The 20,034-nt window shown below is 35.8% G+C and overlaps 1 protein-coding gene across 5 annotated transcripts in view; it reads right to left on the bottom strand.

Annotated features, from left to right (window-relative positions):
• Window positions 1–20,034, bottom strand: part of LRP6 (LDL receptor related protein 6) — a 165,529-nt gene that overhangs the window by 38,768 nt on the left and 106,727 nt on the right. For 4 of the 5 annotated variants that reach the window (XM_064284559.1, XM_010594981.3, XM_064284558.1 and 1 more), the window contains 6 exons: window positions 9,130–9,346; window positions 8,257–8,546; window positions 6,693–6,919; window positions 4,559–4,743; window positions 3,612–3,938; window positions 1,101–1,303 (listed from right to left, as the gene is read on the bottom strand). In XM_064284559.1, the coding sequence (XP_064140629.1) occupies window positions 1,101–1,303; window positions 3,612–3,938; window positions 4,559–4,743; window positions 6,693–6,919; window positions 8,257–8,546; window positions 9,130–9,346 (1,449 nt within the window). Of the gene's footprint in view, window positions 1–1,100; window positions 1,304–3,611; window positions 3,939–4,558; window positions 4,744–6,692; window positions 6,920–8,256; window positions 8,547–9,129; window positions 9,401–20,034 lie in introns of all 5 variants that reach the window. The other variant, XM_064284562.1, reaches the window with a different exon arrangement.

Raw genomic sequence — 20,034 nt, 5'->3', positions numbered from 1 at the left:
GCCTACTGGTTTAGAGCTATGGCTGCTAACCAAAAGGTAGGCAGTTCGAATCCACCAGCCGCTCCTTGGAAATCCTATGGGCCAGATCTACTCTGTCCTATAGGGTTCCTATGAGTTGGAATCAACTCGATGGCAATGGGTTTGGTTTTGGTGTAATTTCCACTTACCAGTTATCAGTTCATTGGTCCTGGCCTATAATATAGTGTATGGTCCATCTGCTATATAACTCTATAACTACTCCTAATGATCCCTCAGCAGCCTTACTTAACTTCCTTGCTCTGCATTGTGAGACAAGACACAGCAAACAATAGTATCCTGATCTCCCTAAATTTTAATACATTAAAAATACAACTTAACATCGTTGCTTTAAGGAAGACAACAAATAATTATTTTTAGTAATCCCAGTCTAACGCCACTTGACCACAGAAAGAAATCAAAGAATGGACAGTAGTATGCAGAACCATGACTGTATGAAAGCATAGATAAGATTTATTAATATTTTCACTCCCATCCCATAGTCAACAAATAGTATTTACAAAACAAAAAAATCCACTGAACCAATGGTAACACATACTACATATTTTTAATTTACTGAGATTTTGTTATATGTTTCTTATCCTCTGAACCTTCTAAATAACAATTAATTAGTTATTATAATTGTTATTTACTGAGCCCCTTCTATGTTGCAGGTACTAGTCTATGTGCTTTACATTCCTTTCAGATCAAATGTTTCTAAGAATCCTAGTAAGCAGTACATCTGAGATTAAAACTAAGGTCTATTTGATTTCAATGCTGCCAACATTCCACATAAATGGAACCATAATGAAGAAATATTATATAAATGGAAGAGGGTGACAATGATAAAAACCATTAGCAATATGTGCACATAAGATATGCTAAAATAATTTTCATTTTTATACTATCATTAAACAATTGTTTACTCAAAGAAAAGAGTAAAAAAAGCTACTAGGTACAGAATTTAAGTTTGGACACCCCTGCACCCCCACACATAAAAGCAAAATCAAGACTTAAGTGAAATAGGATAACTGGTTTGTCCAGTTATTATGCAGAAGTGAATTTTGAACTGAGCCCTGAATTACCTGGCTGCCATCTTCTTGGGCCTTTCGAATCATGTTTTGTCGTGAGTCAATCCAATAGAGTTGCTTGTCCAGCGGGTCATAGTCGATGGCCCGGACATTCCGAAGGCTATGGATAGGAAGGATGATGTCAGGGCTCTGTTGTTCATCAATCACCATCCGGTTGATGGCACTCTTTTGACTGAAGAGCAGGAAAGTGGTAGGAGCTTAAAGAAAGGAAAAAGCACATCTGAAATACAGTTACCCTAAGTTCTGTATCACCCATAGATTTGACCAGCCTGTATGCTCTCATATAAAACAGGTGTAGAGGATGAAGAGGTAAAGCTGAGGACAGAACCCTACAGCAAGCCTCTCAAAACTCTCTTCAGAGTGATACTAATTAGCACTCTAGTTATCAAACTAGTTATCAATTTACTCAATGATAAAGCCATCAGCCTATTTTTCTCCATCTTGTCTACAAAGATATGAGACTTAATTTCCGTGATGTTATGGATTGAACCGTGACCCCAAAAATATGTGTTGATGGAATTCTGTTTAAATATAGGGCTTTCTTTTGTTATGTTAATGAGGTCATACCAGTGCAGGTGGATCCTAAACCTTATTGTTTCTGAGTTATAAAAAGGCCAGAATACACACAAACGGGGGAACACAGATACCACATGAAGAAGTCAAGGAGTGCCAAGGAGCCGAAGAAGGGCCAGGGATACTGACAAGGAAGGAATCGACATGGCCAAAATCTGATTTGGACTTTTGGCCTTCCGAACTATAAGAAAATAAATTCTGTCTTTAAAGCCACTCACTTGTGGTATTTGTATTACAGCAGCACTACGTACAGAAGACAGTGAGGCATATGATGAAGATACACAGAGCTTTCCCAGTTCACCAAGTAATAACTCTATTCTTCCTTAACCTGTTCTTATGTGTGTTCAGTGGCAGGAAGACTAGGTTTCCAAGGTGAACACAAACTTTAAGACTGGTTTTAGTTTCAGCTCTCTCACCATCTAGTCATCTCATCTTAACTAAGTCACTGAACCCCTTCAGGTCAAAGTTTAACCAACTGTAAAATAAAGGTTATATCTGTCTTGTCCCTATCATCAAGTTACTACAAGAATTCTACAACATTTTAAAAACTGTAAGGCATTATATAAATGTAAAGTAAAATACTGTGTATAATTATCAGTAGTATCAGTAATAAACTTGGTATTAATAGGAATTAAACCCTCATAGATTGTGGATATAGACTTTATTTTGCTTAGTGTATGTAACTGTGGGAAGGTGGAGCAGGCAAAAATTACAAAAAAACTAACAGTAATAGATAGTATTTTTAAAAAAACTGAACCTGTTGCCGTGGAGTTGATTCTGACTCACAGCGACCCTACAGGACAGAGTAGAACTGCCCCATAGAGTTTCCAAGGAGCGCTTGGTGGATTCAAACTGCCAGCCTTTTAGTTAGCAGCTGTAGCTCTTAACCACCCTGCCAGGTAGTATTTAGTGAGTCCCTAATATGTGCCAAACACTGGGTTAGATGCTTCCATTTATTATCTCTAATTCTCATAACAACCCTTGTATTTATATTTTCACTAAAAAAATTCTGCACTTTGTTACCTTCTACCCTACTGAACCACATCCTACTTCTCTCCCATAAATTTATTCTTTATGATGTAATCTCTCCCTACTTCTTTATCATATCAATTTGTTCTTGTCTACACCAAAACATGGGCCTACATACATACTCAGGTAAGAAACTAGGCTTCCCCAACCCAACAATGTTTTGTGTGTTACAGTCAGTGTTTTGTTGTTATTGTGCTAGTACAATATTTTTTGTTATTTTAATGTGAATTATTTGCCAACACTTAAAAATCAGGAGATTTTTAGGGAAAAAAATAAATGAATGAATGACTGGTTCGGAAGATCTAATAACATTAGCTGGAATTAAGCAGCTGCTGCCCACTATGGTCAGAGCATGTGCTCTCCAGTTCTTCCATCTACGGATTATTGTTTAATACTGGGCTAATTTTTCTCACAGCATTTTCTGCCTGGCCTCTTGTACATGTAAGTTTTTGCCCTTTGCCTTATTCTCCGTGCATCAAAGGATAAGGAGGTTGTATTTGGGGATAAATGGAGCTGTTTTATGGCACAACAGAAAAGCCTGGGAATTCTCTTTGTGGTACTATTTTTGCTGCTCCTCCCTTCCTTTATAATAAATACGAATTACCACGCACAGAGCACACATGTGTATTCTCTCTTGCAATGAAGCTATGCAAATTTTACTCTACCAAATGTTTAATACCCAAGGGTAAAAGACTTGATTTTTCCACAACATCAAGTTGCTATCACCAAGCAAATATTAAGTAACAAAAACTTGGATACCCCCCTTAGCCCTCTTTTGCTAAACTAATGATCAGTTTTGGATTTCCACAACTTCTTATTCTAGGAACACCATGAACTACAGTATTCATAAAGTGCTGCTTTCTCCTCTAATTCCAGCTAGCTTTGGGGGGAAACATAGCTTACCACTACAAGTTCTGTTGTCAGTATTAAGAGAGTAGTGGGCTGGGCATCCACAAACAAAACCTCCAACTGGTACAGCCAAGCAGAGATGGGAGCAGTGCCCATTGCTGGAGGCACACTCATTCCATCCTGCCTGCCGAGAGGAGTGAAAGACCAGGATGTCCATCACATAGTCCAAATGGCCCTGAATGATGGTGCGGTTTTGGCCACTGGTTTTGTTGGCACGCTCAATGCTGCGTCGGCTCCAGTCCGTCCAGTAGATGTAATCCTGGTATTGAGTTAAGCCAAATGGATGAGGCAAATCATCTGCTATAACTTCACGGTTGAGTCCTATTTTCGGAAAAGTAGTAGACGTGGGAGGAACAGAGGGATGAAATATAGTGAGAATTCAAGTGCCTTAATGGCAAAAACAAAAAACATTTTTAAACATGTAAAACATTACATTTACAAGCAACTTTGAAAAAAAGAACAACTCCTTGAGAAGCAATTCTAAAACCAGATCAGTCCTCTGAAATTAATCCATCTGCTGTCTGACCCCATGCCTCGAGCTTACATTCCTGTTATAAATTGCTGAGTTTCTTTAAACTGGTTTTTTCCTCTACAAAGGGGTCTATGGTTCCACTTTTCTTCTTCCTTACTTAAAAAGATGAAAGTGTATATATTTTTATGGGTACAAAAAGTCACTTGAGAAATTACCTAGAGAGCTATAAATTTCGTAACAAAAAAACCAATAAAAATGAAATCTCCACATAACAAAGAGATGTGAATCCAAGTACCTGATCCACTATTAACAACAAAAAACAGGACATAATTCCAAAACAAGGGGAAGAATCATCTAGACTGTTATATGAAGATTAATAGCATTTAACCAATGGTGAATAAGGGTCATTGATTTTTACATAAAAACAAAAATATACTATGTGTTTGAATAAAAAAGTAGAACAGCTTACCAAGCATATTTGAAGATTCTATTAAGTTGGTATCCAGGTCTGTCCAATAAAGCCTTCTTTTAGCATAATCAATAGTTAGGCCGTTTGCCCGCCCCACATTTGGAACTAATGTAGTACGTTCACTTCCATCCATAGCAGCTCTGTCTATCTTAGGTTTTCCACCCCATTCAGTCCAATACATAAATCTAAGTTCAAAACAATGAATATTTAACATTTCACTTTTGATAATTTGAGGGAAAGGGTCATATTCAAGCATAGTAACTAAATAAATTTAAAGAAAATATATTCTAAGTCAGGGAAATGGGTAAAACAAAATCATGCCTATACTTTTTCAATTATTTTGGCACCCTCAACTAAATATTTTTTCTTATAGCCCAAAAAGGAAGTGAGTCAGCTTTTCTTAGTTTTTCCAATGAAATCTGTTCCATCCAAACCCTAGGAATTGCAAACAAACCAGTGATTTCCTTATTGCAGCACTTGCATTTATAAAACTAATATTCAAGAAGAAAGCAATGGATTGAAGCTCTGATCTCAGAATCTGGTTTGCTTCTGGAAAAACAAATTTTTTTTTTTATATTTCTCAATACAAATAAATAACTGAGCTTATTTTTCAACTACAATCAACTCTCCCCATAAACAAGGTGCAGGAGTACATCAAAGGTAGAAATAAATTGTGGCCTTTAGCTGAAGTCAAAAGCAAAGTCTGAAAATGTATTTGGTCCCACAGTCCAACAGAACATACTATATGAGTAAGAGCGGTGACTTACCATTGATGTGTGTCAGCTGGGCAGTGAATACTACTACTACAATCTCTGTGAAATTTTAGCATAATCAATAATACTGTTTTAGCATAATCAAAATATTGTTTTGCTTCTATTTTACCTTTTCAAGTTTTCCATTCTAACCTTTGAGCAGCCTTACAGTACATGCTTTTTACAGATGTGGCAAAAGCATAAAAGAAATATAAATGGTTTGTTTAAAGTCTTAGAGCTAAATATATTATAGAGCTGGAACTGGAACCCTAATCCATAGTCAAATGGCCTTTCAACTAAACTAGTAAGGTGCTAGTTTAGTGACACTGAACACTGGGTCTAGGGAAGCACTCTCCGTGCCAGCTTGCATCAAATACCTGAGGACGAACATTCACTCGTCAGTTTGCCAGCTGATGGCTGACTTGGTAGCAATGTATGAACATACTTTTCTGAAAATTAAAGCTGGTCTCAGGCTTTGTTTGCATTTACATTTGTCAGCTGACAGGCGTGTATGTGCACAAGGGCTAAAGAGAAACAACTGTGAGAGAAATTTCACAACTGCCAGCAGTGACCTACACTAGAGTGCTTAGTCCCAACTACTAAATTTAACTGTCTAGCAACTAATGCTTAGAGTTAAGATCATCACAATCTTACTACAACATGTCAGCTCAGGGAAGCTAACTTTGATATGGCCTTCTAACTACATGAATGACTAGCTAATCATGGAATTAATGTGGTGATTTCAGGGAAACTATTTTTAATTACAGATGTGGTAAATACGTTTACATGTTCACAATGTTGGCTTTTGCTTTTAAAGGTGGAATTTTTCTTCAAGTTTCAGATATCTTAGCTGCTGGCTTTTTAAAACTTCCTGAATCTTATAAGAAGAATCACCTACCTTTCAAAAACATGTCACACTATTAATAAACAACTTATCTTATAATATCATACTTTCTCCAAGTTTATAATAATGATCAAACTAATTGTCCAACTTTAATGCAGTTATTTCTTAGCACACAATGTTGTTTCCGTGGTTTACTATGATAAGTGTGGAATTTGGAATTAATTTTTAATTGATAATGGCTTTAAAAAAGGCAGTTTACTTAGTATATAAATGCTGATTAGTAGTCTTTGATTATTCATCCACTTCACTAATCTTTCTTTACTCAGTGTTAATGGCAAAAGTAAAATTTAGCTAACAATTATTAATTCTAAGATCAGTGAAATTTCAAATTCATGGTTTTAAAATAAAGCCTATCATTTCTGTGTCAAATACCTAATAAGCATTTCTTAAGGCATCAAGAAGACAAACCCTGGAACTGCGCCATGTTCCCCAAAACGTGCAATGTAGTTTCAAAGAAGGAAAATGTAAAGCTATTTACCCTTCAGCAGGGTCCAATGCAAGAGCTCTGGGACTATCTAGGTCTTTCCACACCAAAACTTGTCGGTGCTGCCCATCCAACTTTGACACCTCAATTCTATTTGTTCCCGTGTCTGCCCAGTACAAGTTCTTCCCAAGCCAGTCTACTGCCATGCCTTCTGGATAATCTAAGCCGAATTCTACCACATGTTCCAGTGCACTGCCATTCATAAAGGCTCTGCTGATGGTCTGCAAAAACGAAGATTAACAACTAAGTTACAAGGCTTAAACACAAAACATTATCCAGAAAGAAGTTTTGGTCTGGTTTTGTTGGGGGTGAGGGAGATGGTGAAAGAGCCAAGAAGCATACTATTTCTTTAAAAAATTCACATATTTTATAAGCACAGAAAAAAACTGATGTCAGCCTCTAATGTCAACCCTAGAACATGAAGATAAGAGGTAACTTTCATCTGATTCTAATAAATGCAGCTGTAACCTCAAGTTTTTTTTTGCCAATTCAGGAAGATAAATTTGAAGCTCTTAAGAGTCAAAATTTTATTCTAATAAGATAGTGGAATGACTTTTCTTTTTAAAATTAGCAATCAAGTAAAAAGCTATTACCAGAATGTTGTAGATTCTTAACTGTTTATCAACTTACTGAAGGTAGAGAGCATCCCAAGTCATTGTGTCAACTTGACAAGATCTCAACATCTTACCTTATAAAACATATATAACCATTATCATTTATTACCACTGTAGTTTCAAATCCCTTGAATAATTAAAAATAATCATATTTCAAGTTAATAACAACCGCTGCTACTTCTTGTCAAATACTGCCCTAAGCACTTCGTGTAAATAAATTTTCTCATTTAATCTTCACAAGAGCTCTGTAAAATAGCCATTATCTCTATTTTTAAGATAAGGGAACTCAGATGGCTACACTGGAAAAGATTTATTTATTTATTTAATTTGTTCACTCATTTAACAGATTTTACTGAACATCATCAGAATCCAAAGTCTGGCTTCCAAGTCTTATGTTCTGAAGCATTACATTAGACAGAAGTTTACACAATTTATCTAAACAAGCCCAAAACAATCTGGAAGAAAGAAAGATTATTCTCCAGATTTTCTAGTTAGGTGTTTCCTCTCTCCCATGGTCTTTACTGTGCTTTTCAATATGTATTCTAGGAAAAAGAAAATAAAAGTATGTTATAGCTCATAAATGGCCTTTTTCTACCTCAGTCAGGCTCCAAAATCTTGTTTAAAATAAATTGAGAGCCAAGCCCCTATAAGCAGAGCATATAATTGCTTACTCAGCTAATGACAGAAAATGTTATCATCAATTGGAACAAGGTATAGGAAGATTATTGCCTTCAAGATTTAGCAACATACCTTGTACTAAAAGGTATCTAATAAATAAATTAGTGAATGGGCCTTTCCTTTTGACTTCCTTTAAAAAAGGGTTTTTGTTGAATTCTGCCTATCGAACAAGAGGAAGGTGGGTCATAGCATGGAAATTTAAAAATTTTAGAATCCCCCCACCCGCCTTTAGGCCCCAGCTTCAATGTTCCAATTTCTTTGCTAACCTTGAGTGATATATCAGTCCAGTAAATTCGGTTGTCTGTCACATCAAAATCCAAAGCGGAAGCTTCTTTGACACCAGTGAGAGGAATGGCCACATTATTGTTGTTAGTTTCCAAAGAAATTCGCCTGATATCTGCTCTCCGTGAAAACAAAAGGAAAGCCTCTGGGACAATACAGGTCTTCATGTCACTGATGAGTTCAAAACCAATGGGGCAGGCACAGCGTAGGCCCTGGGGTCTATAGAGGCAAAGATGACTACATCCCCCATTTTCCTCAGCACAGGGATTGGAACCTAAAAGATGAATTAACTATAAGAGGGCACAGGACACATGCAGTGACACAATCAACACATTTTCACTTTAAAATGACTAAGCATTTGGTTCACAAATCTGTGATTGTCTGCTCCCAAATCTAGATTTCAGTTCTAATCTCACAACAGAGAATAAAACTTGTAAAAAACAGGGAATATTATAGTAAAATACAGGGAATAAAACAATGGTAAAATACTTTCCTTTGTATACAGTAAGCTTTCAAATAAATTACATTCATACAACAGGGCTGAATTATTTTGATAAAGAAAGTTGTATGCACGTGTGTGTCCTTAACCCTTCAACTGAAACCGTGTAGCAGAGTATTAAGCCAACATTTAAGAGACCCATTCCTGTTAAAATGGTTACAGATGGTCTCTATGTCATCTCAAATTTTTTTTTTTTTCGTGGTGTTGGTGGCAGGGGGGTGGTTACCCTTACAGGAGATTCAGAAAGCTCCTAAATGTTCTAATTATTTAACAATTTACAACTTTGTTTTACAAGCTGCTGACTATATCTTTCCTCATTCCTGGCTTCCATCTCTAAGGGAGTTCTGGAATTACTTACCGATGATTCGATGAACGTTTGTGGCCTTTAGGCCCATGAGGTCAGGCAGCTGATCTATGATGATTTCCCTCTCAGCACTTCGTTTGTGTACTCTTTCGATGCTCCGTCTCTGCCAGTCAGTCCAGTAAACAAAGTCACCCAACAAAGTAAACCCAAATATGTGAGGAATTTTGTCTTCCACAAGTACTCGTCTTCCAGTGCCATCAGTATTCATAACCTTCAGGTTTAAGTTTAAAAAGAAGAGGAAAAGGTGTGTACTTATTCTTCATATCTATGTGAAAAAAGACAAATCCAATTGTCTGTTGCATCAAAACCTAAGAGTCATCTTAGTTATTCCTATTTCAAAGCTTTCATAAAAGTAAAATATCCCTATTCAATAAAAGTAATTAAAAATAGTCAGTATTTGACCTCTATTTGTCCAATCTCTTATTACCCTTCCTTCTAAAATTTTTGACAACTTTAGATTTAATCAGAGCCCTGGTGGTACAGTGGTTAAGAGCTTGCCTGCTAACAACCAAAAGATGAGCAGTTCGAACCCACCAGCCTCTCCGTGGAAACCCTATGAGGCAGTTCTACTCTGTCCTATAGGGTCGTTATGAGTCAGAATCAACTCGATGGCAACGGGTCTGGGGTTTCTTTTTTTAAGATTTAGTAAAGAACTCTTCTATTAAATGCCTATGTCAAAATTAAAAATACCATTTTCTTTATTTTGTACATACGTTTTCAAACTGTTATGTACCTTCACACACATTATTTTATCACATATTTTGTTTACTAATATTCTATTTTATCCGGAGTTTTTCCTTTTTTATATCTAAAGAAACTGAGATTCATATAAGTCACAGAGCTTATAAACAAAGTTAATGTCTTTTTTTTAAGGACTCCTTCCACTTTGCATGTTTTATTTCTGCTTGTTTGTTTGTTTAAATAAAGATAAAAGGGCTCTCAGTAAAATCTCTCATTGCCCTGAGGTTATAATAATCACAAAAGTACCTGGAGTTTGATACCCTCTCTTCAACTAAGTTTCAAGAAAGTAGGATGTACCTACTCTTTCCAACTACCCTACAGCAAAATTATCAAATTCATTCTGAAATCCTCATTACATACATCAACAATTCCCATAAAAGTGACAAAGGTGTCTCTTCTGTCTCTGCCATTGCAACAACACGGATTAATTGTTTGTTCTGAAAGATGTAGAAAACTATAGGGCTGCAGCCTTATTACCATTTCCTACCTGCATATTTACTGCTTGCTTTTGCTACTTAGATACATGGTAAATAAAACAATATGAATAAAAGGGAGTAAACATTTTGACACTTTGAATGGTGTACCTACTTTTGCTGCTCTACCAGCACCCTCCCCCCAAACAAGCAACATTAATAAATGTATTTAATGCATGTAAATCACCATGAAAGACATTATGATGAATGCTAAGAGGTTTAGAACAGTTTCCCTTTCAGCAAAGAGATTACTATTTAGGAAGATAAGCTATATTGACATTAAAACCACAGAGAGAGAGAGAGAGAGACACACACACCCTGTGGTCTATAAGTAATCAGGAAAAAGATCAGGAAATGGTATCATCTGAATCCATCTTGAAGAATCAGAATTTTGACAATGAGAAAGACAAGATTTTCCAGAATAAAAGAAATAACATGTGTTAAGGCACAGAGTCAAGGATGCACACAATTGTTTCACTTCGAGAAACACTGACTCAAGAAAGAACATGAAAAGGAATCAAAGGAGATAACATCAGGCAGATACCACTCCGTGGCAGGTATTAAATTCCGGGACAAGGGGAACTGGAGAACAAGGAGCTTCTGAAACAACTTTACGGGAGAGTGCACAATGAAGCTGTATTTCAGGAAGACCGCATTTACTTTTGTCACTGTGTTCAGACTGTGCTATGCTAAAGACAAAACCTTATTCAAAAATAGAATTATGATTAGCAAAATACCTTCAATTTCTGTGGGATGGTAAGAGATGTCCAAAGTTTATTATCTGAAACCCTTTGAGTCAGCTGTATTTCAGAATTCAGGTTTTTTTTCTATATATATTTAGAAAGGTTAATACAATGTATATACCATATCACCTCCACCTGGGTCTAAGGCAGCACTTTATTTCCAAACACACTAATATTTCTGTAACAAAGCTGATAAATATTCCCACAAAGTGAGATAAGGACTACAAATAGCCTCCATCACATTACTTCAGGTCAGGTTTTCCACCAAATAAATTAACAAAAACAACTTCTGGTTTTTAGAGCTTTTGGACTACAGAGTTGGAGATAAAGGATTGTGGACCAGAAATACTTTGTTGATCTTCACTCCAGTCCCTTGACAAAACTGGGGTTTGTATCAGTGTTAATGCTGCTCTAAGTACAAGATAGAGTCTCGGGAAGAAGAAAAGCAAAGCAAAACACATATCAAAAGAGAAAGCACTTTTTGCAACATCTGGTGAAACAATGGAAAATAGTAATGAAGGTCTTATGAAGGTTTTTAGAACAGCACAGTGACCAGGAACTTACATATTTGTTTCCTAAAAAACTACAAATCAAGGTTTGGTAGCTTTAACACCTGGGAACTAGTCCTTCCAGCTAGCTGTTTCTTGTTCTATCACTTTTAAAGCAAAAACTAAAGAAAAAGACCTTTTGCGGGGCAGGGAAATAAAGTACATACTTAAGCAAGACATTGATTCATGACTATTTCTTCCCCTAATTCCGTATCTCTCTCTTCTCATCTGTTATAATTTTAACCACAGAACAGAGTGCTTCCAGTAGAACTATAATACAAACCACAAATGTGTGCAACATGTCTAATTTTAAATTTAAAAAGTAAAAAGAAGCAGGTAAAATTAATCTTAATTTTTTTAACCTAGTATAGCCAAAATATTTTTATTTCAACACGTAATCAATATTAAAATTTTTACTAATGATATTTTACCTTTTTTTCCACATCAAGTCTTTTTAGTATGTACTTTACACTTAAAGCACACACTCAAGCTCATCTCAGACTAGCCACATTTAAAGTGCTCAAAAGTCACATGTGGCTAGTGGTAAGTGTACTGAACTGCAAAGGAGTAGAGTTTCACAGCAGTGACTATACAGCCTGTAATAAAATTTATTTATTCCTTCTTTATGTTAGATCGCTGTCATGGACTGAATTAAAAAAAAAAAAATGTCCCCCCAAAATACATGTGTATCAGTTGGGCTGAGCCATGAATTCCAGTACTTTGTGATTTTCCTTTATGTTGTAAATCCTGCCAGGATGATGTTAATGAGGGAGGATGGGTGGCAGTTGTGTTAGTGAGAGAGGACTCAACCTACAGGACTGGATCGTGTCTTGAGGCAATCTCTTGAGATATAAATAAAAGACAGAAACAAGCAGAGAGACGGGGGACCTCATACCACCAAGAAAGCAGCATCAGGAGCAGAGTGCATCCTTTGGACCCGGAGTCCCTGCACCTGAGAAGCTCCTCAGCCAAGAGATGATTGAGGACGAGGACCTTCCTCCAGAGCCGACAGAGAGACAAAGCCTTCCACTGGAGCTAACACCCTAAATTCAGACTTCTAGCCTACTGGACTGTGAAAAAATAAATTTCTCTTCGTTAAAGCCATCCACTTGTGGTATTTCTGTTACAGCAGCACTAGATAACTAAGACAATCACTGTCCTCCTTCCACACCACATTCAGGCTTGCCCCAGACTCATCTAAGTCACAAAAAATTAAATGTTTTTCATTTGGTCTTTCCTTTCTCCTCAGCTATTCCATAGTTAATTCTAATATGGGTCAACATTACTTAGGGGGAAAAAAAGGTCTCTGATTAAAAAAAAAATGAGTAAATTATTAAAATGCTGTTTGTCCTTTTTTTCTTCTTATATCACATTTGCAAGTTCATTACTTCAACGCACTGAGATGTGTAAAAGAGCAAAGACAAAGGTCGCTTCATTCATTTCTTTTAGGCTATCTCAAAATGAAAGTATTAAGACTACAGTTACATTAACAAGATAATCCACCTCTGCCATTTCCTTTGCCCTCCCTGTAAGACTCATTGCATTCTAGACTAGCTATGTACTAATAATGGTTGACACTGGGTGGTTCAAGATAATCTTTTCTATGTATCTTAAATATATATTCTGCTTTTCAATGTATCGGTAATTTTCCATATCAAAAAAATGAAGGGAGAAATACAAGCAGCAAGTTCAAGGAGACTAGAATAACAATGATGATGTTAACTGATGTTATTAATAAATGCTGCCAACATTTTTACTGTTGATACGATGTGGAAAGCAATTATAAGGATCCTCTGAAGGGATTAAAGGATCAACAGCTAAAATAAAATCTGATTCTGAGCCTCTGCATCCCAAGAACCATGTATTTCCCTTTACACAGAGTTCAATCAATACTTTTTGAAATCTGTTTCCTTCAGTTACTTTTATAGAGCTGGCATTGCTATTAGAAAATTGGCTTCTCCTTTAAACATTTCTCTTGTAGCAGCCACACAATCTCTTTCTACTGGGCAGGGGCAACATAGTAAAACTGTAACATGCTGCTTTTGTCTCAAAGAAAATCACTATTACATTTCTTACACTGAAGGAGTAAAAGTTTTTGGTCAGGTTATTAGGTTTGTAAATATGGTTTTAAGCCCTCACGTTCAAAACACAAATCCTGGTAAAAGCTTGCTTGTACATTCTGATCCCTGAACAAACGAACCAAGTTAGGTGATTCCAAAAGATTACCCTCATGCTTTAAAAGTTGAGCCAACATTAATTAAAGCTCTTGCAACTCTTGAGGGTGTGCTACACGGAATTACCTCAGAGTGGTTTAATTAGTTAAATTGAAATTAGGCTCCTGTCACTCCTAAAATCTTCCTCCAAATCTGAACCAGTTGTCTCCAGTGGTTTCAGCTGTTTCAACCACATTGTGGTATGGGTTTAACATTCTGAGGCATTACCAAATATTACAAACCACATTGAGAGTACAGGCTACAACAGAAAGCAGATGCAGGTTAATCATAACATTATCTCCACAGAGAGGAGGTAATGGCAAACCTTCTACAGACATCATATCTGGGTTTTTTTAGCAGCTTCATCAGCTCATTAAATGTCAAGATGAGATTACCCATGAAATCTTGGAACACAGCCAGTCTACTACCAAAACTGCTGCTATGCAACTTCACTTGACCAGACACGTTCAAGGAATAGATGACAGAAGGACAACCAAGCACCCACCATAAAATGAGCTGGAGTGGGAATGCTATAAAGAAAAGCACCAAAGAGAATCTCAAATTATGCTCACAATGAACGATTCTTCTAACGTTCCAGCCAACATCCCAAACAAGTAATTAATTAAAAGTATGTATGTGAGAGAGGTAAATAGGTATGACTAGGGGATAGGAGTGTATTTTTTCTTTGATACATTGCACAGGATATAACACAATTTCACAGACTTTGACATTAAAAAAAAAAAACAGCATATACATCCTTGGAAATAATTTAATCATGCAGAACCTAGCTAAGCTGACAAGTTAAGAGAAATGCTTTGACCCAGGAGGGGAAGTAAAGGCATGCGACTGTTTAAGAGAGCAGTTAACAGTTCTGCATTCAAAGCTTTTTAACTTACTTTTTAAGTTGTGTTATATTTGAGTAAATACAAGTGATTTTAATATGAAAAGAGAATAAAGGCATCATAATTGCATTAGGTAGTTTTATAATATTTTTACAAGGAGTCATGCTTAGAATACTAAACATTTGCAGGTTAACTATGCAATTTTACAAAGTTAACAATTGCTACTGTGACCAAAGCTAACCTGAGTCACTCAAGGGAACTATAAAATTGTGAATAGATTTCCAAATGAAGGCATCATTATAATGAATACCAACAATAAAAATTGCTTCAGGAGACTTCTGTCAGCCCCAGTCTCCTGGACCCTCAAGTAAACTATAATGGGGAAAACACTAGCATGTCAGCAAGGGAAAACTGTTCTCTTTCCTCTCATACTTTTCAAGCACGGCTAAAATAAATTCTATTTGGAATATGAGTAGGAAAAAAATCAACTATAATACCTTAACATTAAAAGGCACACTACTCCAGAACCAGTGAGCACACCTTATGCCCAGATCTTGGTTTTTAAATACTATGCTCCATTAAAGGAGCCCTGGTGGCACAGTAGTTAAGCACTCAGCTGCTAACCAAAAAGTCGGTGGTTTAACCCACCAGCTGCTCCGAGGGAGAAAGATAAAGCAGCCAGCTTCCATAAAGATTACAACCTTGGAAACCCTATGAAGCAGTTCTACTCTGTCTTATAGGGTCACTATGAGTCAGAATCTACTCTACAGCAATGGTTTTTTTTTTGTTGTTTATTCCCCATCAAAAGGAACCAGGGCTCCTTGGAGAAGCGGCTGAGGCCAGAGCTAGGACAAGGGAAATACAAGATGAGGCTGGAACCAGAAGGTAATAAAGGTAATACCGTGGTACCAGAAGGTAATAAAGTCCTTGAAAAACGATGGGGGTATGTGAAAAAGACACGAGTCAACTTGGAAGTGTTCTTAATGGCCAATTCCAGAATAATCTGCACAATAAAATAATGATAAATATAACCCAAAATTATATTATTATATATAACATATATCACAACAAAAAACAAGAAAAAGGAAAGCTCTTCCCTACAGTAGAATTTCAATTAATAAACGTAGAAAGAAATGATGGAAGTGGTATCAATGTTAATTTCCTGGTGTGAACTTAATACGATTATGTAAAATGAAGCTGAATGAAAGATATATTATTTCTGCAAAATTTTTGTAAGCCTGAAATAATTTCAAAATGAGTAAGTAATCTAAGAAACAAGCAGCAAAGAACAGCACAAAAAAGTAATGTATTAGGAATCAAGAAACTTGAATTCCAGTCTTTTTGTTCTAAATGGAAAGCTGTATGACCTTGGGTAAACAAACAAAAAAAACCCTATTAAACAAAAAGTACCACACACTGCTGACTTTTTGGGAAGTGAAACCTGGGATAGAAAGAACAATGGCTACAAAGTGTTTACATGAGTATACAGCACCATCCGGAAATAATGACTAAATTTATGAGATCTGGAAACAGCTTCCTTTTATTCCAGGACAACAACACTTTGAAAACCCATGAAACATTATCTGCAGACTAACGAAATCTATTGTGGCACAGAACGTGTTTTTTTGTATTTTAAAAAAGAATAACATAGTAACTAAAACACAGAAGCAATAATATAAATCCCCACCAAGTACACAAGCCATGTCATTAGAGTCAACCCAAAAACAAAATAAAATAAATGGACAATAAAAACAAAACAAAAAAATATGAACGGGGCTATACTAATTACATAAAACCTCTAATTTCATTCCTACTTACAAACTCTAGAAGTATGACAGACTGCTGACACTCAAAATTACAAATGAAATGTTTAGCAAACACCAGTCTCTTGAACATCTCAGCGGAATAAAAGGAATTCTTATCCTTCTCAGAGGTTTAGTTATTTCACACCAAATCTAACAAAAATCAAACTATAGTAAATAGAATGAAGAATTTGGGAAATCTATTAAAGTTCAAGAACAACAAAAAAATCAAGGTGTACATTATAACATTCTTAGCAGATCTAAATTTTTATATTGCAGACATACTTAAAGAGGAAAAAAAATTGAAGGAGACTCCACCGTCCACTAGGAAAACTTTTTGGAATGACTATTAAACAGAATCTTTAAATAGAACTGGTGATGACTTTAAACAAGAAGTTAAAATACCTATACCACTGTTAATTGCTCAGTGTCTGCAAACTCCCTCCCAAGAAGTCCCAGAACTATTCCTTGCCATAATCTGTTTGCCTACCCTCCCAACTTTGTAGAAACGATAAACAGTTATCTCTATGACCCCTTTAAGAGTACAATAGTTCTCCACCTCTAAAGAAATAACCTCTAGCCTGAAAAACAAATGTCTCACATGGACTCCATTAGCAAAAAAAATTTATATCTTCAGCAAGTTTCAAACAACAGCTTTAAACACTATTTAGACTTACCAGGTATGTCAGTAATGGAATAGCTTGTTTATACATCAATATAAAATCTAAACGGGTAACTTAGAAGAAACGCTCTCAGAAGACTGAGTTTACTAGTGAAGATTTTGAATCCCCAACAGGCAAGTTTTCTTTAGGTAGCTAGGATTAACAGTACAGCAAATCAGATATTCATGTTACCTGCCATATAAATTTCTTTAAGCAACTCTCCCAAGGTAAAAATGTATTGCCTATTCTTAACCTAATATATTTAGTACAATAAACATCAGAAAATGTTAGAACTGGAAGGAATCTGAAAAATAATCTCGTCTAAATGGCTTTATTAGCCAAAATACAAAGAAAAGAGATGATGTGAATTATTTAAGGTCACCCAGTAAATGGCAAAATCAAACAGAAATTAAGAGCAGAGTCCAATATTATAAACTATTTCAATAAAGACCTAGTGATTACCACCCAAAACAACTGAATACTCATAAATTAAGAGGCTGATCTCTTTTCTCAAGAAAGTAGGACATTAAAATCAGTGTTCTTTTACTTCAGAATACAGAAACCAAAGGAATAAAATACTTAAAAAAAATAAGACTGAAGCTAAAAATATCTCTACATATACTAAATGGTTTTATACTAACACATAGGGAAAAAAAGGTAACAGCAGAATATTCAAAAAAAAAAAGCCAAGAACAAGTTCAAACTTGGTCACTAAAACACTTTCAAAGTATCAACATGTATCAGATTATCCCAATTCATATGGATAAATCTATCCTAACTCGTAAACGAGGCAAAGCACCTTGTTTAGTGAGTCTCTAGGATTTGTTTTGGCAGTTCAGGGCAGCATGATTACACCTATCATCAAATCTGTCTCATTATATACTTGCAACAATTTTTTTAGAGACAAAGTAGAGTGAATAATGAGACAACAGCATATAATTGGATGATGTACTACCTTGGCTGCTGTAGATTATAATAAATTAGATAATGTTGCTAGAACTGTATATTAACAGGCAACTTTGCAATATGAGTACATGTATGTCATAAGATACATCCCAACCAGGTGCAGTTTATCAATATCATTCTTCTGTGATTATACATCAAAGTTTGGAGAGGAAGGAGATGTGTGTGTGTGTGTGTGTGTGTGTGTAGATATATATGTATGCATGCATGTATGCATGTATAAGCGCCCTGGTGGCACACCAATTAAGTGCTCAGCTGCTAACCAAGAGGTGGGCAGTTTGAACCTACCCAGTAGCTCTGCAGGACCCTGGCACCTGCTTCCATAAAGATTACAGCCCAGAAAACCCTATGGGGCAGTTCTACCCTGTCACATAGGGTCACCAGGAGTTGGAATTGACTTGATGGCACTCAACAGAAACAACATATATGTACACACACAGTATGGTGGTGGTCGTTGGCTGCTGTCAAGTCAGACCGTGATTCATGGCAATCCCATGCGTTAGAGTAGAACTGTTCCATAGGGTTTTCTTGACTAATATTTACAAAAGTAATTTGCCAGTCCTTTCTTCTATGTAACCACTCGGTGGGTTCAAACCACCAACCTTTAGGTTAAAAGCCAGCTGTAAACTGCTTGTGGCACCCAGGTTTTATAGTGCGGTAAAGTAGTAGAAATGGGCAAAGATTCAAGTATATAATTCATTTCCTTGAATATTTCTTTAAAACTGAAAGTACAACCCATTTTAAGAAATACTGAATATTATAAACTGCCAAAGATTCACAGGGAAGTACTTCTGGATACTTGTCATCAACCAGAAGAGCTTTATGTCAATAATAGATGATTATATTATTATTTTTTCTTAAGGAAAAAAATCACTCTTAGAAACCAATAGTAAGAAAAATCATCATCAAAAAGTCCTTCTGCTTTAAGAGACTTTCACAATATGGAGGCTAAAGATGCCAAAGAAATTCCTTTAAAAAGAAATATGAATACTTGGGAAACCAATTTCCTTATTAGGGTATTGATAAAATAGAAGGAGCTGTCATCAGAGGAAAATGGAGCCCTGCAATTTCAGGCTTAGAATATGAAACAGAATGTATACCAAATGCCAAGTTTCCGGTACTTGTCATATACAATACTCTCCTCTTTATTCAAAATTTCTTGATACTAAAGATTCTAATAATCTCTCTTTCTGTTTCCCAACAAAGTTGTACCAGATATAATTAAATCTGGACAAAACTACTGATGGACACTGTTTCCTCTAATGTAGGTAATATTACAACAAGTGCTTTAAAACAAGTCCACATACCCTTAAAATAGACAATAAAAACTCTTTTTACCTGTAACTATCGTGTGTTGCTACATTTGTCAATAAATGCTCAAAAATGAAAGAAGAAAAAAACTGAAAGTGTGAGAATAAATTGTAAAAAACAAAAAAGCACAAATGTAGCTAGGACAGTATTATTTTCAGTAAGACCAGTGATTCAGAGCACTCTAATTTTGTCAATCAGTTAAACTGAGAAAAACATTCTCAAATTAAAAACTATAAGCTAGTAGTATATTTTTAACTTTTTATCATGGCAAGAAAACGCTGAAAAGTTATAAATTATCAATGATATGTCTTCGCTATTGGTAAGCAGTATTCCAGGCCCTCAGTATTTTTGGCAATGAAAATCAACTAAGAAAATGAGAATGTTAAGACATAATATGCTTCTGCTTGCTCCAGCCTGTCATATAAAACAGAAATAAAGGCTTTTGATGCTTTACCAGAAAATTTTTTTTTAAACTTTATTCTTTCTGCTAATGCTTTAGTGTCATCTATTAGGAGGCCCCAGAACACTAGAGTAAAATCTGGTGGTGGTAGTGAGGGGAGCACAACACCGACAAAGAAACTAGAAAACCTGTCATAAAAGT

The sequence above is a fragment of the Loxodonta africana genome, chromosome 4 (genome assembly GCF_030014295.1).
Source record: "Loxodonta africana isolate mLoxAfr1 chromosome 4, mLoxAfr1.hap2, whole genome shotgun sequence".
In the NCBI taxonomy this organism is placed as follows: domain Eukaryota; kingdom Metazoa; phylum Chordata; class Mammalia; order Proboscidea; family Elephantidae; genus Loxodonta; species Loxodonta africana.
Note: the sequence above shows the minus strand (reverse complement) of the source record. Positions and strands in the feature narration are given on the sequence as shown.